The sequence below is a fragment of the Erinaceus europaeus genome, chromosome 13, assembly GCF_950295315.1.
Source record: "Erinaceus europaeus chromosome 13, mEriEur2.1, whole genome shotgun sequence".
Taxonomy (NCBI): Eukaryota; Metazoa; Chordata; class Mammalia; order Eulipotyphla; family Erinaceidae; genus Erinaceus; species Erinaceus europaeus.
Window position 1 is genome coordinate 10,945,142 of NC_080174.1, and position 23,195 is coordinate 10,968,336.

The window sequence follows — 23,195 nt, forward strand, 5'->3', positions numbered from 1 at the left end:
TTCCTAGAATTTATCATTTTCTAAATGAAAGAAGTGACCAATTAAGTGAGCTTGTTTGTTCCCATACTTGAAAATTCATAAATTTCTATTTCCCCAGATATTATGGTTTCACAACACTAGGATTTATTTATTGTAAGGAAAACACAAGCATTTCTCTGTAGGTTTATTTTTGCTCTGTTGAGTCACTGTCTGTACATGTGAGCTTCTCAGACAGAAGTGCATACAAGAGGAAACCAGGGTCCTTGTGCTGAGCAGATAGGAGGAAGCAGAAGGGCACAGAATGAAATCAGTGAGTAGTGTCACACTAGCCTTGTGAGGAAAAGAGTTTGAAGCAGGTTGGGACAGTGAGATTAGAGAGATACTGGGAATAAGACCTTGATGAGATGTTCTCCTTTCCATTTGCTTTATACTCTGAGCTTCCAATGACTTATGAGTACTACTATCTTCAGTTATGGGGCTGAATCAGATTCCAATGGTGTCCTACTCAAACATTTGTTAAAATGTCTTCCCTTAGGGTTGATTTTTCTTGTCTGTTGTATTATCTCAGCTCAGAATTGTAATGAAAATCTACATGCACCAGAGTCTCTGAATCACAGCAAATATGTTGTATACTTGTATTCCCCTAAGCAGAACATTCTGGACTCTATCAGTGATGGGCAAAGCAAGCTTGATGCTGTAACTCAAGAAGGACAAACTTTATATGCATATTTGTCTAAGCAAATTGTCAGTAGCATTCAGGAACAAATCACACAGGCAAATGAAGAGTTTCAAGCCTTTCTGAAACAATGCCTTAAAGACAAACAGGCTCTTCAAGACTGTGCCTTAGAACTTGGGAGGTAGGTTGCTTTGATAAGCAGAGATTGTATCATGTCCTAAATAAGTTTTCAAAAGCTTTGGGAAAAAAAAGAGCAGTTGTGAGTGGTCAACTAATGTTTGCATTTGTGAGTTTAAGTTCCAAACTTTGACCTTATGTACAGGCTTAAAGTAAAGGGACAATTTATTGCTCAAGTTCTCATGGTGTTTTTTGACACCTGCAGGCCTGCTTCACTGCCTGTGAAGCGACTCCCCTGCAGGTGGGGAGCCGGGGGCTCGAACCGGGATCCTTATGCCGGTCCCTGCGCTTTGCGCCACGTGCACTTAACCCGCTATGCTACCACCCGACCCCCTCATGGTGTGTTTTTACTGACACAATGTTAAGTACACATTAATAATGGAAATAATAATCCTGCTATAGCTCCAAGGAAATTAATTCAGTTAGATTAAGGTTATACTTTTTCTGCTTGAATCTCAAAGAAAAATACCCAGGCAGATGAGCTTTTTTCCATACTTAAAAAGTCCTTAGATGTCAGTTGCCATAGATATTATGACTTCAATATTTAAAAAAAAAAATTTTTTTTTTATACTGAGCATGCAAGAATGTCTCCATGGTGTTTTCCTTTTCTTTAGCTTTGAGGATCAGCACAGAAAACTGAATGCATGGATCCATGAAATGAGCGAAAGGTTAAGTGCTGAAAACTTAGGAGAGAACAAACAACACATTCCTGAGAAGAAAAATGAAGTTCATAAAGTTGAAATGTTTCTGGGAGAGCTACTGGCTGCAAGGTATGGTGTTGAAATAGAGGAGAGTCTCTCCCTTCTGATGTGATTGCCTATCTGTTTGCTTGACTTATCTGGTTTGGTTTGGTTTGGTTGGTTATCTAGTTAGATGGTTGGTTGGTTGGTTGGTTGGTTGATTGGTTGGTGGTGGTGGTAGTTGAGCATTTGTCTCAGTCTCTGAATGTCAGAACTATTGCAAGTTGTCCAATGTGTTCCTGTCGTGGTATGGTGTTTTAGAGAAACCATGGGAATGGAAGAGAGGAGCTTAAGTCTGTTCCAGGTCAACTCTCCTTTGCTCACCACATTGTACAGATCATGCATTCCCTTTACATCTTGATATTAGCCTCTGGACATTGTGTTAGTAATAGTGAGCTTTCCTTTGAGAGGTTAATATAAGGATATATTAAGTTATCACAAGTCTGGGAGCTGTCATACTGCTTACCAGCTAGGTTGTGTGCCTTGGTGTGTGGTATGTGGTGTGTGTGTGTGATCCAGGTTTGAATTGGTGTGTGTGTGTGTGTGTGTGTGTGTGTGTTTGTGATCCAGGTTTGAATCCCAGCAGCATGTGGGAGTTCCACAACTCCTAGAGGATACTTCAGTAGCTATGGGATCTCTCTCTCTCTCTCTCTCTCTCTCTCTCTCTCTCTCTCTCAGTCTCTCTTTCTCTTTCTCTCTCAAATGATGGACTGGGAGCAGTGAAATCATATATGTAAACATGTCATAATTCAGCCAAAAAATAAATGCTTAAGACAACATTAATCAGAAAATGGGAAACAGAACACCACAAATACATAGTGATTGTGGAGAAAGTATTTACCAAAATAATGCTATAGATCTCGGTATCTGTATTTCCTGCATGTACTTCATCCTTCAGTTCCACTTAAAGGTTAGCTCATTCTCAGTATATTCTTAGTACAGCAGAAACAGTGGTGGTTCAGGGTGCTTTTCCTGGAGTTCCCCTTCTTGGCTACAATATTTATCTCTCCATTGCCTCCCAATTGAGCCAGTCTTTCTGGCTCCTTTCCCAGTGAGTGTTCTCTGGCCAGTACTTTTGTCTCTGTTACCCTTGGGGCTTTGCTCTCTAAATGCATGCTCCACCCCTGGCATTTCCAGCCTCTACATTGGACTTCTTGTGGAAACTAGAACACTTATCCATCAGAGCATTGCAACTTGGTCACAGTCCCTTGCCTTTCCTCTTAAAGAGCAAATGCACATAGCTGTGAAGCAGCAGACATGAGCTCACAGCCAGCTTGAACCGGTGCAACAGCAGGATGATCAAGAGTGACAGTGCTGAATTCAAAGCTTTCTCATTCCCTGTGCCTCCAAGTCCTCCTTTCGGCCCAAAATGCCTTCTTTGACTTGGAAAGTAAAACATACAAGCAAAAATGCACAAAAAGAAACAGACTGACAACTGTCAGTGGTATTCGGGTTTGATGATCACTATAAAATTTTCCTGGGATGTTCTGGTACCATCTTTATATGCCCTTCTGGGGCGGGGGAAGGGGGGCCCTTTGTTGACACTACACACCCCAGTGTCCAAAGGTGAAGGTTTTTTGTTTTTGTTTTGTTTAAATCTATATAGTCCCATTGTCTGGCATAAGGGGAGAAAACAGAAAAGGACTGCTGAATTAGCAAGATTGCATCATTTTGTTTTGTTGTTGTTTTAGGTAGAGACAGAGAAAAAGTAAAAGAATCATTAGCACTGAAGCTTCCGTCAGTACATTGGAAGCCAGGTTCTAACACAGCAGAAAGTAGCATAAATAACAAAGCAACACACTCTCCAAGTAAGCTATTTCACCAGCCTGAATTACATCACTCTAACTGTATAACTTTATGAAAATTTCACTGCTCTTCAGTTGTCTGTGAAATCTTAATTCTTGTCTAGATGTCATGGAACGTGGCCAGACCTACTTCTCCTTCCAAACTTCCTAAATGACATGATATATTCTCTGCTCTCATTTCTTCTCCACAAGTTACTGTTAACCTTCCTGTTTATTTACTTCGCTCATCACATTGACAACCTGGGGGGAAAAATGGTCATGGGGCCTGAACACGGCTTCCTCTGCAAAGGACACGACTTACTATGTGCAAGTACCACACGGAGGGGAGTAGTGATCTGTTGTCTTTCCCGAATGGATCCTTCTCTTTCTCTGTATCTCTCTATTTGAATTTGTAAGGGAAAAATCTGTCAAGAGCAGTGAAATTACGTGTGCATGAGGTCCAAAGAGAAAAAGACCACAATCCCTTTCATCAGCTAATTCAAATTTATTCTTCATTCCTCATTGCTTTCATAATCATTTCATATTTTGTACATTGGTAGGCATACAGCCTTTCTTGAACTTTTATTCTCTGATGCCCAGATTTTTGCTGTTCAGAAACAAGTGGTGTGTTTTATCTCAGTTTTTAATTTCTCTTTTTTAACTGGCTATTTTTCTGTATATGGATCAATTCAATGTGCTCTACTGGTCACCAGTTTCTCTGACGGGGCCATCTGACTTCTGTCACTTGCTTACTACTTAATACTTGGGTATTCCTAGCATCATAATATTCCTAATACTTGAGATAACTTGAGGGAATATTTAGAATTACTAGTAATTTAGTGTTTTTAGTAGGACCCCAGATTTGAGAATCATTACCACCCATCTTTGAACTATCTTAGTGTAGTAACAAGACAAGTGGTAGCTGTTGTTATAGATTATTGTTTACTCACAATGTTGCTTAGGCCACCTTACAGCTTCTCAAAACTGATCACAGGTATAAGAAAGATAGTTTAGAGCATGTATAAAATTGTAGTGCTCATGTATCTCGTGATGGGGGGGTGGGGTAAATACTTAATGGTTATGCAAAGAGACTCTCAGCCTGAGGCTCCAGAGTCCATCCCCAGCACCACTATAACTAGGAGCTGAGCAGTGCTCTGATAAAATAATAGTGATAGTAATAATAAACTCACGGAGTGCTCTTGACACACCATTGTGACTCAGAAAAACATTGAGAAGGTATAGCAGATTGCCTTCATCGCTTCATTGAATGCTGCCGACATTCGTGATGAGGTAGCTGCACTCTCTCCTGGTGTCCAGGGTGCATTCTTTGAGCGAGGCTGATTTAAATCCAGCAGCCTGAAGAGGAGGATGAAGTTAGCCCATCACATGGCACTTCATTTTCCCTTAGTGCAGTAAGCAAAGCTTCCGAGTTAGATGAGCAAAGCATCCAAGATATAACAAGGAAACCCCAAAACACATAGAAAACAGCATCTCTCTTTCTCCCTCTCTTTCTGAATGTAAACGTCGGTCCAGAAGAAGTGAAATTGCACACATGGGGCACTCACCCTTGGGGAAAAACACCTCAGCAGGACACATTGTTGTTATTAGTAGTAGTATTTGCATTTTATGTCTGACATCTATGGTGCTGAGTGTTGGAGATAAGAGGTGAATATAATATCCTTGGATTCTGGAAGATGAAAGCTTATGGGTTGAGTCAACTAAGCTGAGACTCGAGGAAACTGGACTCTGCTCCCTGGGGATTTGAAGGACCAACTGAAAACATAGCAGAGAAGAGGGGAAGGATTTACAGGAAGGAGCAATCACCATATACAAAAGAGCAGAGCGTTTAGTGAGTGGGGTGTGGGAGTGTGTGTGTGTGTGTGTGTGTGTGTGTGTGTGTGTGTGTGTTGTGGGATGTGCGTTCTCAGACCTGTTCATGATTAAGGCACTAATAAAGAGACATTAGACATGACCATGACCATGGAGAGGCAGGTCTAGGCCCATTTTCTGAATCGAGTTGCTGAGATATCAGCACAACAGAGACAGAATCAAGAAATGGCTACTGATAGCACTCAGGAGCCATAAGAAAAAGCAGAGAGCCAGTTTGGTCCTAGATTCATCATTTTATTTCATTTCAAATTATTACTATTGGGCAGGGATAGGTAGCATAACAGTTATGCAAAACATGCCTGAGGCTCTGAAGTCCCAGATTCAATCCTCTGCACCAGCATAAACCAGAGCTGAGCAGTGCTTTGGTGTAAAAAAATTAAATAAATAAATAAAATTATTATTTATTTCTCACTATCTATACTTTAAATGATTTTATTTTCTATAGTTTATTTTATTTATCTTTATTATTTTAAATTAACTTTGCCATTCTTATATACCCTAACTTATTTTGCTCTGTGTTCATTATAATAAAGAATAGATGATAAATTTGTAAAATAGAAATGCATATTTATAAATACATAGACAAACACACTCATATAAACATAAATTTATAAATAATAATATCAATTAAATCATTTATGCACTGTATTACTTTATTTCTAGGTACATTAGAAACTTCACCTTTTTCTTTTTAGGGTAAAGTTGGTGTACAGAACCGTTCAGGCTTTAAGGGTGTGTTTTCATTTGAAAGACTCCTCATTGGGGAGCTCTTGTCTGGTTCTGATTCCAACATCAACAGTCCTCTCTGCCACTCCCTCCCCACACACACTAGAATGTTGGAATTGAAAAAATGCCACTTCTGTTTTCTTTAGAGAGTCACTGGATAAGCTTTCCCAGCGCGGGCAGCTCCTCAGCGAGGAAGGCCATGGAGCGGGGCAGGAGGGCCGCCTGTGCTCACAACTCCTTGCTCACTACCAGAGTCTGCTCAGAATGACCAAAGACAAGCTGCGGGCCTGCCAGATGGCCCTGCAGGAACATGAGGCCCTGGAGGAGGCTCTGCAGAACATGTGGACCTGGCTGAAGGACGTCCAGGACAGGCTGGCCTGTGCAGAGAGCACCGTGGGAAACAGAGAGACATTGGAGAGACGCCTCTCACAAGTCCAGGTACGTGTGACCCAGGCTGCAGCCTGCTGACTTGTGCAGACAGACGTGACTGGACCATGCATGTTGGAGTCGAATCCTCCTCATTCTGTGACCTTAAGGAGGAATAGGCAGCTGGGGAGGTCGTTCAGTGAGTAGAGCACAACCTTTATAGAAGTTGCCAGATTCCATCTCCAGTACTGTATATGCCAGGCCAGTACTCTAGTCTTTTCTCTCTCATGAAATAAATAAATTCCTCTTGAAAAATATATAAGTAAGTAAATGAGAACTAAGTGGAGACACAGTGGAGAAACTGGGTAAAATGAATGTAGAGGAATTTGTCCCATTGGCAAATGAGCAATTTCTTTTTTCTTATTAGCTTTTAAATACTTTTATTGTTATTTTGTTTAGTAGATATTCAACAAGCATTATGGAATAATTGACTCGGAGTACTAAGCTAGTTGCAGGAAATATGTTGACAAATATGTTGATATGATTTTTAAAAAGTTTTTATTTATTAATGAGAAAGATAGGAGGAGAGAGAGAGAGAGAGAGAGAGAGAAAGAACCAGACATCACTCTGGTACTGTGCTGCTGGGAACTAAACTCAGGACCTCATGCTTGAGAATCTAGTGCCTTAGCCACTATGCCACCTTGAGGACCACTCTTGACAATGATTAACCCCTGCTTTCTTGGAGTTCTGAATTCAGTAGAGGTCAACTTCCTAATTTGTCACTTGTACATTTGCAGATAAGGGGACCTGAGTGAAGTGAAATGAGGTATATTAAAAGTACATAAATAAAAGAGGCTGCCAAAGCTCCCTTCAGTGTCATAGGAGCTAGGTTTAAACCTGGGTCATGAACATGGCATAGCAGCAGCATACTATCCAAGTGAGCTATTTTGCCATCCCATCTCTTTTTTTAATTCATTTTTTAAACTATTTTTTGTTGCCTTTTGTTGCCCTTGTTGTGCTATTGTTGTAGTTGTTATTGTTGTTATTGATGTCGTTGTTATAGGTTAGGACAGAGAGAAATGGAGAGAGGAGGGGACGACAAGGACAAAGAGGGGGAAAGAAAGGTAGACACCTGCAGACCTGCTTCACCACCTGTGAAGTAACTCTCCTGCAGGTGGGGAGCTGGGGGCAAAAATGTGTCATGACTTTTCTGACAGCATAATAGTTCAGGGATACGATGATGGTTCAACATGTGCAAATCAATTAATAAAATGCACTCTACTAATAAAAGTGAAAAAAAAAGCACAAGGAGATTACTAACTCGGGCTGAAGTCAGTTAAGTTGAACTTGAGAATAATTAGCTAAACAAGCTGAAACTTCTTTCCAAATTAGCTCCTTTAAAATCTGAAACAAAAGTCAGTAATGTCATCATTTTGAAGCCAGTCATTCAAAGTTTTCCAAGAATTTCAACTGGAATTAAATTTGACGGTAGGAATCTTGAAATTCAAAGTTGAGGCAAAGTGTTGTATCACAGTAGAGCCTGCAGAGTTTGTAGTTGTTGTTTTCATTTTTAAAAGAAAATATTATATTCGTCAGATTAAGTGTATTCACTATTTAGAGTCTCATCGGAAGCAACTTTTTATTTTAATAAAAGATTTTAATGGGACAGGCAAGAATAATACTCAAAAATTCTGGCATAATGGTGCCAGGGTTTGAATCTAAGATCTCTGGGATGTCAGGTATATAAATTCTGTGCTCAGGGGCTGGCTGTTGGTGCACTTAGTTAAATGCATATAGTACTATGTACAAGGATCTGGGTTTGAACCCCTTCTCTCCGCCTGCAGGGGGATGCTTCACAAGCAGCAAAGCAGGTCTGCAGGTGTCTCTCTCTATATACCTCTCCTTCTCTGTCTCCCCCTCCCCTCTCAATTTCTCTTTGTCTACTCAATAAAACGGAAAAAATATCCACCAGGAGCTATGGATTCATGGTGCTGGCATGGACAGTGATAACCCAGGAGGCCAAAAAAAAAAAAAAAGTCTGTGCTCTACTATTGAGTTATCTCCCTTGTCCAATTGTTTTCTAAAACCTCAGAAGATTTCAATATTTCTGCTGACATGTAGTCACTGTCCCACTGTAGGAGATTCTCCTGATGAAAGGGGAAGGGGAAGTGAAGCTGAATATGGCCATTGGGAAAGGAGAGCAGGCCTTGAGGAGCAGCAACAAAGAAGGTCAGAAGGTGATTCAGACTCAGCTCCAGACACTGAAAGACGTGTGGGCGAACATCACGAGCTCTTCCACCTATGCTCAGAGGTATGGACTTGATTTTAGCATCGATTTGCATAAAAGAAAACCAGTGCCTTACAAAATGGTGGCCTGTGCTGAGGGGAACATATGTGAAGTTAGCAGGTGCATTGTTTCAGCAACTTTTATGCTTGGCTATCTTTAACTGAGTTGTGTTTTCTATAAGGAAAAAGGCTGTTTTTGTTGTTTGTTGTGTGTGTGTGTGTGTGTGTGTGTGTGTGTGCTTGTTACTTTCCCCCTACCCCTTACAATCTCTTCCCACATCTCTCTATGGACTCTTGAGCACAACATAAGCAGAGGAAGAAACTTTTCAATTCATCAAAACACAGTGCGTAGGGTTTATTTTATATAGAGACAGGGTAGGCAGAAAGAGAGACCACAGCACTGAAACTTCTTTCAGTGTGGTAGGGGCCAGACTCAAACCTGGGTTGTGTACATGGAGACCACATGAACATTTCCTCTGGCCCCAAAGCAAGGACTTTTGAAAGAAGCACAACTGAGTTTCGCCAAATCAAATTGTTATCAACTCTGAGGCTGAAATACAGTCTTCATCTCCTTTTTTTTTTTTTTTGCCTCCAGAGTTATTGTTGGGGCTCAGTGCCTGCACCATGAATCCACTGCTCCTGGAGACCATTTTTCCCTCTTTTGTTGCCCTTGTTGTTGTAGCCTTGTTGTGGTTATTATTGTTATTGTTGACGTCGTTCGTTGTTGGATAGGACAGAGAGAAATGGACAGAGAAGGGGAAGACAGAGAGAAGAGAGGAAGATAGACACCTGCAGACCTGCTTCACCGCCCGTGAAGCAACTCTTCACAGTGTGGAGCCAGGGGCTCGAACCGGGATCCTTACTCCAGTCCTTGTGCTTTGCGCCATGTGCAGTTAACCCACTGCGCTACCGCCTGACCCCCAGTCTTCATCTCTTAACTGCAATTAACATCACCCCACTGAGGTATAAATCGATTGGAATATTTCTCACAGTAATGGAAGCATCCCTATATCATTAGTGAGGTCAGGAGCGTTAACATGGCGCAGTGCATGGGTTGTGGGATGGTCTCATGAAATACACAGCCGACTGCCAGCGACTCCAGAAAGCTCACAGGGCCCCTGTTTGAAAGCAGAAAAAGAATGAGAGGTATTTTTCTGGGACAGCAGAGGGTGGTGTTGCGTTTATGAATTTTTAACTTCCTCTCCTCTCAGTACAGTTGCTTTATGTATTTTTTTTTTTTTTTTGCACAAATGGGTCTTATACCTAAATAATACTAAAACATCTCAGGAACCATATCCTGATGCTTCTGCCATTAAATGTCTGAAGAAATGCCTGTCTTACATCTTCACAGTAAGTTGACAAATAAAAGATTAAAGTCTATCACAGACAGAGACACACACACAAAGCACTGTATATTGTGTTGTTAAAATTCGAACACTCTAGCCGGGTGGGTAACAGAGACGCGGAGACAACGGCTGGGCAGGGAAGCTGTATTTCTTTATTCAGGAACAACGATTCATAAACTAAACCAAACTAATCACCAAACAGAACTCTGCTGTCTCTTTGTGGTGGCGCAAGCACTCTCTCTTACTCTGGAACTCTGGAACTCTGGCGGGGTTCCTTGGGGCGGGGCCAAGCGGCCCGCAAAATTAGCAGGACTGATCCAATTCTCTTGGTGGGGGAGAACTAGAACCCAATGTAAAGCATACAACAATATTGTCTGCTACAATATAAACAGTAAGTCATGAGGGCAACCAGAATTTGTGTTTTTATCCTTTAATCTGGAGCTTGAGTGGTGGTGACTTCCAAAAGCTGAATGTTACCCCCCTCAAAAAAAAAAAAAAAAACCAAACACCAAAGAACTTTGAATCTTAGTAACTCTTAGCATGCTGAACGAGAAAGCATGTGCTCCCATGGTTCTACGTAACAGACTGCTAGAACTTGGCCTGGACCTCCCCAGTGCTTAGCAATAGGCCTGTCTCCTGAAAGAGAGCAGGAATATGTGTGGGTTTGGATTATTAAGAGTATAGTGTGAAAAACAACAAAAAATATTTAGATCCTTCTTGGCTTTCCTTTTTCACCAGGAAATTAAAAGACAACTAACTAGAGAGAGAGAGAGCTATAGCAGTGTTCAGATTTTTGTGCCAAAATGATGGAACAGACCAGCCACTTTGTCCCCTGCCTACTCTAGATTATAGTAGGGGTTTGGTCCACTCTAGAAAAATCTCTGGCTCAGATTTTGTTAGGAAGGACCTGTGGAATGATCGGAGGGTGTGTGTCTTCAGGCGAGGCAGGTTAATTTGGATTTTGCAGAAAATTATTTGAGAATATGACAGCTTTAAGACATGGATGATGGGATTCCTAATTGTGGAAAAGAGTCAATTTGAAAAAAAAGAAAAAAATTCTGGGGGTGTCGGGCAGTAGCACAGCAGGTTGAGTGCACATGGCATGAAGCGCGAGGACTGGCATAAGGATCCCGGTTTGAGCCCCTGGCCCCCCACCTGCAGGGGGGTCGCCTCAAAGCGGTGAAGCAGGTCTGCAAGTGTCTATATTTCTCTCTTCCCTCTTTTTCTCCCCCTCCTCTCTCAATTTCTCTCTGTCCTATCCAACAACAACATCAATGTCAATAATAACAATAACGATGACAACTAGGGCAACAGCAAGGGCAACAAAAATGGGAAAAAATAGCCTCCAGGAGCAGTGGTTTTGTGGTGCAGTCACCAAGCCCCAGTGATAACCCTGGAGGCAAAAAAAAAAAAAAAAATTCTGGAAGTACATTTACCAAAAAGGTACTTTCAGAATCAAAGGATTATAAACAAAGGGAACTCTGAGAGGTCACTTGAGGAATTTAGAATAGTTTGTAAAGTTGAATAATTTAAAAGTTTAAAATGCTGGTCTTCAGAACTGTTTACTTTGTGATTTTTTTATATTTTAAATATGTACTGGAGCTGGGTTGAGCACACACATTACAGTGTGCAAGGACCTGGGTTCAATTCTCGAATCCTGATTCAAGCCCATGGTCAGTGATGCCCCTGCAGGTAGGGAGCCCGCGACTGGAACAGTTATCCTTGCGCTTCACGCCACGTGCACTTAACCCTCTGTGCTACCCCCTGACTCCCTCCACTATCTGATTTTAACAAAATAAACTGGCACAGGATAGTTAAGAATACGCACACACACACACACAGAGAAAGGGGGGAGGATGTAATTGAGATGGGAACATTCCGGAATTAAATAATGACATTGATTTCAAGGTCAATTGGATAAAAAATATAATACATTTTCATAAAAAATACATAAAATATAATTGATGTCCTAACACTGATTTGGGGGGACATCTAGAATGTAGAAGACAATTTTCCAGATGCATATATAACTGCAACATTTTACCTCACATTCTGATACAGATTTTATTTATTTATTCAAATTTCTGTTTTTGTCATTACTAGGAGCTTACCACCTAGGACAAGTTCTCTAGACAGAGAAATCGACAGAGAGTGAGAGAGAGAGAGAGAAGGAGAAGCCTTAGCACTGAAGTTTCCCGCAGCACAGTGAGGGCCAGGCTGAAATCTGGGTCACATACACAGTGTTGGGCTGTTGGAAAAGTCATGCCACATTTTTGCATAGAAAAACAGAAGAAATATGGCATGACTTTCCTGACAACCCAATCGTTACCTTCCCTAGAAAGCTTTCTCGCTAGTCCTAGAGAAGGTGGTGTGGGTCAGACAATATTGTCTCTCTTGCTCTTGCCTCACTTACAGTGACATTCAGTAAAAGAGCTTGAGTGGATGCAAGAGCCTTGCCATTTATTTCCAGTGGAGATGTGAAGATAACAGACTGTTCTATGTGACATTCATTCTAGCACTCTAGAGTCAGTGGTGAGTCAATGGAATGACTACGTGGAGTGGAAAACCCAGTTGGAGCAGTGGATGGACTCTGTGGACCATAAAGTAGAGCATCCCTTGCCACTCCAGCCAGGTCTGAAAGAGAAGTTCACTCTTCTGGACCACTATCAGTCCATCATATCCGAGGCTGAGGACCACGCTGGAGCCCTGCAGCGCGTAAGGGCCAAAGCCAGGGAGCTCTACCAGAAAACAGAGGAAGAGTCTTTCAAGGAAGCGGCTCAAGAAGAACTGAGAACCCAGCTTAATGATATCATGACTGTTGCCAAGGTTAGTGCTTTCTGTTGAAGGAAAAAGGGTTCGAGACTTGAGTATAGAGTACACTATGGGTTGAATTATTGGGAATTGGCTACATTAAAATTATTTGTATATTTAAGTATATGTGTGTGTATATGTGTGTGTGTGTGTATGTGTGTGTATTCATCTATAGATGTCTATATCTTTTATTTATTTATTTTTTTATTGGCATCAGGGTTGCCACTGGGGCTTGGTAATGGCACAGCCATTTTTAAAATTTTTTTTAATTTCTCTCTTTTATACTTGATAGGGCAGAGAGAAATTGAGAGGGGAGGGAAGATAAAGAGGAAGAGAGAGAAAGACACCTGCAAACCTGCTTCATCAATCCTGAGCATCCCCCTGCATGTGGAGAGTAGGGCCTTGAACTTGGGTCCTTGGCCATGATAACATGTGCACTCAACTGGGTGTGCCACTACTTGGCCCATCTTTTTAAATTAAAAAAAAAAATAGGGAAGAAATTATACACAAGAAGTTGTTACATGGGTGAATATTTTCTCCTTCTGCAGAACTGAAATTTCCTTTTTGAAAGATTTATTTACTTATTTATTCATTAGAGAAAGAATGAGGCAACCAGAGCACCAGCCTGACACAGGAGAAGCCAGGAATCAAATTCCAGACCTCATGCTTAAGAGTCTCCTGCCTCATCCACTGTGCCACTTCCTGGCTGCTAGAATTATTTGATTATTGTTTTTCTCTTTTTTTTAAGACTTTTTTAATTTGTGATTCATAATTTGTCACAGGATTCTAAGACCACGGTGTATATAGTTCCACACCATACCCACCACCAGATTTCTGTAACCTCCCAAAGATAACTGTGAGTGATAAATCAGGTCTGCAGGTGTCTATCTTTCTTTGTCCCTCTCTATTCCTCCTTCTAAATTTATCTCTACCCTATCAAATAAAAAGAAAAAAAGAAAAAATGACCAGCACAAGTGGTGGACTTGTCATGCAGGAATCAAGCCCCTGGTGACAATAAAATTTAAAAAAGAAAAGCTATTTTATTTTAGGATACAAAATAGAAATTACAATAGAATAAATTCAAGAATAAGACTAAATCTGCAATCATTAAGAAACCAATATTGTGGTCCGGGAGGTGGCACAGTGATAAGGCTTTGGACTCTCAAGCATGAGGTCCCAAGTTTGATCCCCGGCAGCACACGCGCCAGAGTAATGTCTGGCTCTCTCTCTCACCTCCTATCTTTCTCATAAATAAATAAAATCTTTTAAAAAAAATCCCAATATCATATCCAGATCCATTATCTTTTCTGATTTCATATTCTCAATAACAACCACTGTTAAAATAACTTTTCCTTTGTCAACTAGGAGAAAATGAGGGAAGTCGAAGAGATTGTGAAAGATCACCTCATATACTTGGATGCAGTCCAGGAGTTCACAGCCTGGCTACATTCAGCAAAGGAAGAACTCCACCGGTGGTCAGATACATCTGGGGACTCAACAGCCTCCCAGAAAAAGCTGTCCAAAATTAAGGTCGGGAAACCAACAGATGTTATAACTTTAGTGTTTCATTGGTTATTGGACATGATGTGCCCATAGTGAAGATTCTGTGGATAAACTATTATTTCAGTAAAGAGCACATATTACCATGTGTGAGGGCCTGAGCTCAAGCCCTCTTTCCCTTACATACAGGGAAGAAAGAAAGAAAAAAGGGAGAAATGGTAGTAAGGAACAGTGAAGTGTTTGTTGAGCAGGTACCAAGTCCTTCCTAGTGGAGAGAGGGAGAGAAGGAGGGAGGGAGGGGGAGAGAGAGAAGGAGGGAGAGAGGGGAGAGGGGGGGAAGGTAGAGAAGAAAGGGAGAGAGAAAGAAAGGAAGAAAGAATGGGAGAGAGAAAGGAGAAAGAAAGGGAGAGAAAAAGGAAGGAAGGAAAAACATTTTACTATTTTAAATAATTCCTTCCTGTTTTTCCTGTTAGTGTTGACTACTTTGGTCCTTATGAATTCTAAATGTAATCAAGAAAGTAAAAAGAATTCAAAGCATTTTAATTTGAGAGCAAGATGGGATATTACCCTTCTGTGTGTTTTGAACTATGGGACCAGAAACTACTACAAAATAAACACCACTAAAGAGGTCTGACAAAGCCAGATGCTATTTTTCAAGCTCAGTGGAAGAGAAGTTATAAAGCAAGTTAGCTAAATATATTCAGACAATAACTTGGAAATGTCACCCTAGCTGTTTTGTTCAGGTTCCCTGGCCAACAGAACAACAGCAGAATGAAAGATATTACTTTAAAGGGCATTAAACATTACCACCTAGTTTACTCCTTGTAAGGGCAACTTGAAAAATAGAATTGAACACCTTTGAGGGGGCAGGGACTAAGAGATAGTGAAGAGGTAGCTCACTAGACTTGTGTGCTTGAGGCCTCAGAGGTCCCAGGTTCAATCCCTGGCCACCACCATTACATTATACCAGAGCTGAGAAGTAATATCTCTCTCTCTCTCTCTCTCTCTCTTTATCTCTATCTCTTTCCCTTCCTCCCTCCCTCCCTCCCTCATCATTTTATAAAGATATATAAATCTTAGAGAGTGTTCACACACACCCTTAGGAAGCTGAAGATCTTGGGCTCCTTGAGTTTATTCCTAGTTGTTTGAGCACTTAATTACAGTGACTTCCCCACCGTGGATCACTCTAAAACTTAAACGGTGATGATATAGCTGTTGTGACATCTGGAGACACGGCATAAAAAAAATCACAAAAATAATTGATGCAGATGATCGTAAGAGTGAATCTGTATTTCCGAGTGTTTGAAAAGTCCAGTCTCCTTAGGGTCTGAGAAGTGACTGAGCAGGTGAAAAACATGCCTTTCTGTTCATGTTACCATGTTACCATGCAGAGTGTCCTCAGTGATTCTAAATAAACTTCCTGGAACAGTACTTATTTTTTTTTATTGGAGAGATTAGTAATTTACAGAAAATACAATTGTTAGTAGTTGTGTAAAATGTCTCAGTTTTCTGTAATGCAGTCTGACCCCTTGCCTACGTCCTCCTCCACCATCATGCACAAAGATCTGAAAGCCCCTCCCCAGAGTCCATTAATTTGGTGAAATACACCAAACCCAGTCCAAGTTCTGCTTTTTGTTTCCCCTTCTGTTCTGATTTATGAACTTTTGTCTGTGAGTGAGATCATCCCCCATTCATCCTTCTCTTTCTGATTTATCTCACTTAACATGACACCTTCAAGCTCTATCCAAGATGAGGTTAAAAAAAAAAAAGAAGGTAAATTCATTATTCTTGATAGCTGAGTAATATTCCACTGTGCATATAGATCCCAACTTGCTCAGCCACATATCTGTTATTGGACATCTGGGTTGCTTCCAGGTTTTGGCTATTACAGATTGTGTTACCATGAACATAGATACACACAAGCATTTTGGGGGCATGTTTGGTTCCTTAGGGTATTAGTGGACTCTGGGGAGAAGAGGAACTTCTCTAAGTATAAAATTTAAAGATCAGGTTGAGGACAATGCTCAGAGACATCATGTCTATGCAAGACACCTGGTTCACTCCCTGGTACCAAATAAATAAGCTATCAAATCCGTAAACTACCAAACTTTCCCCTATCTTCACACTTGTATACAGGCACAAAGAAAAAAAGTAAACAGAACTCAGAATGTTATTTAAAGGTATAGGAACTACAAAAGGAAGAGCTAGGGAGTTGGGCAGTAGCACAGCAGATTAAGCGCAGGTGGCACAAAGTGCAAGGACCAGTGTGAAGCAGGTGAAGCAGGTCTGCAGGTGTCTATCTGTTTCTCCCCCTCTCTGTCTTCCCCTCCTCTCTCCATTTCTCTCTGTCCTAATCCAACAATGATGACATCAAGAACAACAATAATAACAACTACAACAATACAACAATAAGGGCAACAAAAGGGAATAAATAAATATATTAAAAAAGAAGAAGAAGAAAGAAAGAGCTAGCAGTACTGAATTGCAATTTGGAGAAAAGAAACTAAAGTCAGACAGAGATTGTACCTAGAAGATCCAGTCAGTAGGCTGGATCCACTAGGAATCCACTGCTGAGTGGATAGCATGCTACTTTGTCATATGCAAGACCCAGGCATAAGCCTGGCCCCTACCACATTGAAGGAAGCTACAGTTCTGTGGTATCTCTCCTCTCCTCCCCTCTCCCTCTCCCTCTCCCTCTCCCTCTCCCTCTCCCTCTCCCTCTCCCTCTCCCTCTCCCTCTACTCTTCTCTCCTTTTCTCTCTCCCCTCCCTCTCTCTCCTTTTATGCCTTCTTTGTATCTATCTAAAAGGAGGAACTCGTTCAATCAGACCCGAAAGTAGACTGGCAGAGTAAGGACGAGGAAATTAATATGCTCCCCCCCCCCCCTTTCTTTCCTTGTCATTACTGCCCATGTCCTAGGAGGAACCACAGACAACAAGCAACCTCAGCACAAAATGTATGTGAGAGAGAGTGTGTATGCCTCTAATGTTTTAAGTATTTAAGTAAATATAAGATGTGGACATGAATGTTAAAGTCATTTCTAAATGCTTTAAAATTAGGATTTCTTTATTCAAAATCTAGGCAAAGGGATATTAATGATTACAGACATGGAACGGTCCCATTTTTATGCCACACACACAAACTTGGAATAATATAGGACAGTGTATTCTGGGAGCCAGTTTAATTTCATTTTAATTTTTAACAGTGGATATCCTTAACCGCAAATTTGAAATCGCTCATAAAAACAAATTAAAAGTCAATCTGATAGTAAGACAGTTCCATTTACTGAAGACCTTTTTAAAATATTTGTTTATAGAAATAATAGTCAATGTATATCTGTGATCTTGGGAGATTTAAGGTAGTTTCCAAGGGAGGGGATGGAGACACAGAACTCTGGTAGTGTTGGGAAAGGTGTGGAATTATACCACTGTTAGTGTGTGTGTGTGTGTGTGTGTGTGTGTGTGTGTGTCTCCAGGGTTATTTCTGGGATCTATGCCTGCACTAGGAATCCACTGCTCCTGAAGGTCGTTTTTCTCCCATTTTTGTTGCCCTTGTTGTTGCTATTTTTGTTATTGCTATTGTTGGATAGGACAAAGAGAAATCAAGAGAGTAGGGGAGAAAAAGACACCTGCAGGCCTGCTTCACCTGCCGGGGGCCCAAACTTGGATCCCTACACTCGTAGGGATCTTGCTCTTTGCACCATGTGTGCTTAACCTCCTACTTTACTGCCCTGCCCCCCGCTGTTATCCTTAATTTTGTAAAATGATATTAAACCACAAGTAGAAAATAAAACAAAATAATTAAAATTTAAAAAATTGTTTATTTTTTGAGAGAGAAAAAAAGAAGAGAGAATGAAGTAAAAAAAAAACTGCTCAGTTCTGGCATTAGGTAGTGCTGAGGATTGAACTTGTGGCCTCTGGGGCTTAAGCATGCACATCTCCAACAGGCTAAACCATTTCCCCAACTCAATGAAGACCTTTCAAAATAATAATAATAATTTTCTTATCAAATCACAACTTACTACTGAGTTGTTGGAAAAATCACGACACAGTTTTACATAGGGAAATACACCCTGGCTTTCCTGACACCCCAATATGTTCCCCAAGAATGAAGGACATTTTGTAGGGTCCTACTAGATTAAGAAAGGATTAATGTGGACATTAAAGAATCTATGTGTAAACATTGACAAACTCATGCTTTGGATTGTTGCGTAGCCAAAAGGTCTTTAACTGTGTATAAAAAAAAGAGTTTACTTCTGCCCCACTAGGGAAAGATAGAAACAGTCTGGGGGTATGGATTGACCTGATAACACCATGTTGTATTTACTGTTGACTGTAAAACATTAACCCCCCCAATAAAGAATTTTGTAAAAATTGGGCAAATGTATAAAAATATACACAGATAGTTGTAGAAATAATAGTTAACTCATATCTGCATCCTTGGGAGAATTGCTGTAGCTTCCAGTGAAGGGAATGGGGATTTGGAACTCTGGTGGTGGGAGCAGTGTAGAGTTACACCCCCATTGTCTTATAATTTTGTAAGTCAATATTAAATCACTAATAAAAAATAAAAAAAGAAAAGCTCACTTGTAACTGTGGGAAATGCGTTTACTTCACACTAATCCAATAAAGCATGAATTGCAATATGAGGATTAGGGGACGCTACTGGTACTTTCCATCCATCAGTCAGCTTGCTTCAGGTTCAGCACTCGGTTCTGCTCTCTATCCATCAATTCATAACTAATTTTCCTTCTTGAAGTTTTCACCCTGGTGGTCCACTGCTCCTTTTATCTAACCCACAGCTTTCTTGTTATTAAGCACAGGCCTGTAAACCCAGAAGCACCACGTGAGGAATTTGGGAATCTAATCTCAGAAAAGCAATGCTATTGTTGATGCATGTTTTCACTTTATTGTGTTTAGAAAATGTGTGCTTTAAAAAAAAAGATTTATTTATTTTCGTGAAAGAGAGATGAAAAATGAAAGAGAGGAATGGAGACCAGGCAGATAAGAACCTGGAGCATCTGCAAAGCCTGCAAATCCTGTATGCAGCTGCTAAATTTTCTTCCCAGCCTTTTGTGTTCCTTAAACTGAAAAGTTGTAGCTTAATTGTCAAACTTTCAGCGTTTCTAAGCATAATCATCATAGCAATCATCATAGTAAAGAATAAAAACAAGTGAACCCATCCCCAATATTACTGGCAACTTTTGATTCATCATATTCATCAGTTATTCACTTCATTACTCTAAAAAATGTTTGTTTAAAGTAATTTCTATTGAAATTGACAGCGCTCCTTCTTTTGTTGTGGATAAACTCGACTCTTGGTAGAATGGGAATGTGACTTAAGCCATCATTTTATGGTACAAGATGAAAACAGACTGGAGACCAGACACAGAACACTGTTCTACTACAATTTTTGTTCACTCAGTCAATTTAGGGAGATATGGATTTTCATATTTATAAGAGCAATACACCAGGGGCAAATATTTAGAAGGCTATCCAAACAGTTCCCCATATCCAAACAATGGTGATTTCAGGGTCCCTGTTTTGTTCGTTTCAGGATGTGGCCAACCCCTCTAACTTATTTTGTCTCAAGCCTTGGCACTGGCAGGGACAATGCACTTGAGCTGGGGGCAGCCAGATAGATGAGTTTTGCTTCAGGTTCCTTGTGGCACACTTGCTGAAACTTCCTGGCAGGACAGGGTCCCCCCCTCTGAGCACATTTGGAAACTCAGCAGTCCAGTGAGTCACAGCCTCCTCGGTTACCATGGCGATATTCCATTACAGGAGCTGATGGATTCCAGAGAGATTGGGACAAGCCGCCTGAGCAGAGTGGAGTGGCTGGCTCCTGCCGTGAAACAGAACACAACCGCCAGTGGGTGTGAGCTGCTGGACGCAGAGATGCAGGCCTTGCGAGCGGACTGGAAGCAGTGGGAAGACAGCGTCTTCCAAACGCAGAGCAGCCTGGAGACCCTGGTGAACCAGATGGCCCTTTCTGAGCACGAATTCACAGGCCAAGTGGCTCAACTGGAGCAGGCCCTGGAGCAGTTCCATTCCCTGCTCACAGCATGGGCTCAGCAGTTAACCCTCCTGGAAGGCAAGAATACAGACCAGGAGGTAGTGGATAGCTGGCAGAAAGGACAAGTAAGTTGACTTCCGGTTTGCTGTGGGGGGGGAGTCCTGCTCAAAATTATGCTAAACTGATTTCTGGTTGTCTATGGGTGATCTTGATCTAAAGTTTGTTTGTTTTTTATTGTTGGGAAAAAACGATTATTTTTAAATCCTTGCTAATTCAAAATATGCAGCATTTAAACTCAGGAGGAAGAATATTCTGACTAATTCAGTTTGCAGATCAAATCCATTTCCTTCTCTCTTCAATCAAACCTCAGCAGATATCGATAAAGCTATAGGGGAGGAGACACGGAGGGCTCATGAAACTATCTTACTTTCATTAGTATGTTGCAAGAGTTTGAAATACTGCATTCAGTTTGAAAAAAAAAAAATGCCCGTGGGTAGAGGCATAAAGAGACAGCAAGTCATAACTGTCTTTCTGCCAGGGACTTATTTCAAACAATTACACGATTGACTTTGTAGCTTTGAAAGAAGCATTGAGTAATCTCTTAAAACACAGCTAATCGTTTTTAACCTGATTAACTTTCTCCTGTGTGGTTTTTTGACAGCTGTACCGGAATTAACCCATTAAAATGCCCCTGTTATGATCACAAAGCACTGGATCTTTTCACAGTTTTTTTTTTTTTAAACTAATGGTAGTTCTTTCACAATGAGAAAAGGAAAACTGAAAGGGATAGTGAAGAGCAGGCAGACATTTTATAGTCCCATCCTATTCTTTCTTTCCCCTCCCTCCTTTCTCTCTCTCTCTCTCTCTCTCTTCCTTTCTCTCTCTCTCTCTTTTCCCTCTTTCTTTCTTCCTTTCTTTCTCTCTCTCTCTCTCTCTTTCTTTTTCTGGTTAAAAAGTATCTTTGGGAAGCCTTTCAATACTTGCTGTTTTATAATGCTTTGAATCCTGGGTGTCCTTAAAAGGAAGTGACAGTAAAGTAAGCCTCTGGGTTTCTATTTATGTTATAATCATTTCAAAACACTTGCAGCCAGGAAGAAAGCCATGTAGTATTTCCAGCATTGCCTTGCTTCACAGATTGTCACGGTTGAAACAAACAGAGCACAAAGTAAAACTTTCGAATCATCTTTTTTTATGTTATCAGTGATGATCCTAGGTGACTTTTTTTCTGATGTCTTTCATGTCTTTTAGTTAAAGTACTAGATTAAGTCATAGAAGAACAGTTCTGTAAAATAAACACAAGGTCGGAGGTGACTGTCCATGTGGTCAGTATTATTCACTCTGATATCAAGAAGTTAGAAATGCTTTCTCTTGATTGTTTCTTTCCTTGCCATCTATTGCTGTGAATGTAGTTTCTTTTAAAAGGAAGATACAAGTGTATTTAAATATATTATTCTTAGTTTTTGTTTGTTTTTTGCCTCCAGGATTATCACTGGGGCTCAGTTCTGGCACTACAAATCCACCGCTCCTGGCAACCATTTTTTTTTCCAAATTTACTGGACAGGAAAGAGAGAAATTGAGAGAGGAAGGGGAGATAGAGAGGTAGTGAGAAAGAGAAACAACTGCTTCTCTGACTGTGAAGTGGACCCCCCTGCAGATAGGGAGTGGGGACTTGAACCCGGATCCTTGAGTAGGTCCTTGCACTTAGTTACTATATACGCTTAACCAGGTGTTCCACCCCAGGCCCCCAAATATCACTTTTATATTGGTACTACAAGTAAAAATAATAGGTGATACCTATTATTTTAATAACACATTAAAATACAAAAATAGATTTAATTATTTATAATAATATAATTAATTATAATATTATAATTCATTATAATAGCACATTAAAATACAAACATATATATTTAAATTATTTATAGTTATTCAGACAAGTCATAAACACTGCTTAGATCTATTTCTAGATTTGGTTTCAAGATGATAATATAATCTTGCCTCTAAATATCCAGAATTTTCTTTTCTGAATAATAATAGCATTTTATCTAAAAGTGGAAATGATCAGTATTAAATGATCACTAAAATTATTAAAAGTGGAAATGATCAGTATTAAACCAAAACCATGGTAACTATGTTATAGGACAGCAGTACTAGCAAATGATATGTTGATATTATAATAATTTTGTAATGTGTAAATGCATCAAATCAATATAAGGCCAGGGAAAAATATCAAGTCAATGTGGTCAGAAAAATATCTCAGCTGATATAATGCTGGTCTTTTTAAAAAATATTTATTTATTTATTTATTCACTTTTGTTGCCCTTGTCTTTTTATTGTTGTAGTTATTGATGTTGTCATTGTTGGATTAGGACAGATAGAAATGGAGAAAGGGGGGGTCTGGCGGTGGCGCAGTGGGTTAAGCGCATGTGGCGCAAAGCGCAGGGACCGGCGTAAGGATCCCGGTTCAAGCCCCCGGCTCCCCACCTGCAGGGCAGTCGCTTCACAGGCGGTGAAGCTTGTCTGCAGGTGTCTATCTTTCTCTCCCCTTCTCTGTCTTCCCCTCCTCTCTCCATTTCTCTCTGTCCTATCCAACAACGAATTGCATCAACAAGGGCAATAATAATAACCACAACCAAGCTACAACAAGGACAACGAAAGGGGGAAAAAATGGCCTCCAGGAGCGGTGGATTCATGGTGCAGGCACCGAGCCCAGCAATAACCCTGGAGGAGGAAAAAGAAAAAAAAAAAAAAAGAAATGGAGAAAGGAGGGAAAGACAGAGAAGGCGAGAGAAAGATAGACACCTGCAGACATGCTTCACCGGCTGTGAAGTGACCCCCCTGCAGGTGGGGATCCAGGGGCTTGAACCAGGATCCTTGCACCGGTCCTTGTGCCTTGTGT

The 23,195-nt window shown here is 40.6% G+C and overlaps 1 protein-coding gene across 2 annotated transcripts in view; it reads left to right on the top strand.

Moving 5' to 3' along the window:
* The window catches only part of SYNE1 (spectrin repeat containing nuclear envelope protein 1), a 606,430-nt gene that overhangs the window by 255,653 nt on the left and 327,582 nt on the right, over positions 1-23,195 (top strand). For both annotated transcript variants that reach the window (XM_060205315.1, XM_060205316.1), the window contains 7 exons: positions 628-836; positions 1,447-1,602; positions 6,119-6,410; positions 8,477-8,649; positions 12,487-12,796; positions 14,147-14,311; positions 20,065-20,421. In XM_060205315.1, the coding sequence (XP_060061298.1) occupies positions 628-836; positions 1,447-1,602; positions 6,119-6,410; positions 8,477-8,649; positions 12,487-12,796; positions 14,147-14,311; positions 20,065-20,421 (1,662 nt within the window). The remainder of the gene's footprint in view (positions 1-627; positions 837-1,446; positions 1,603-6,118; positions 6,411-8,476; positions 8,650-12,486; positions 12,797-14,146; positions 14,312-20,064; positions 20,422-23,195) is intronic.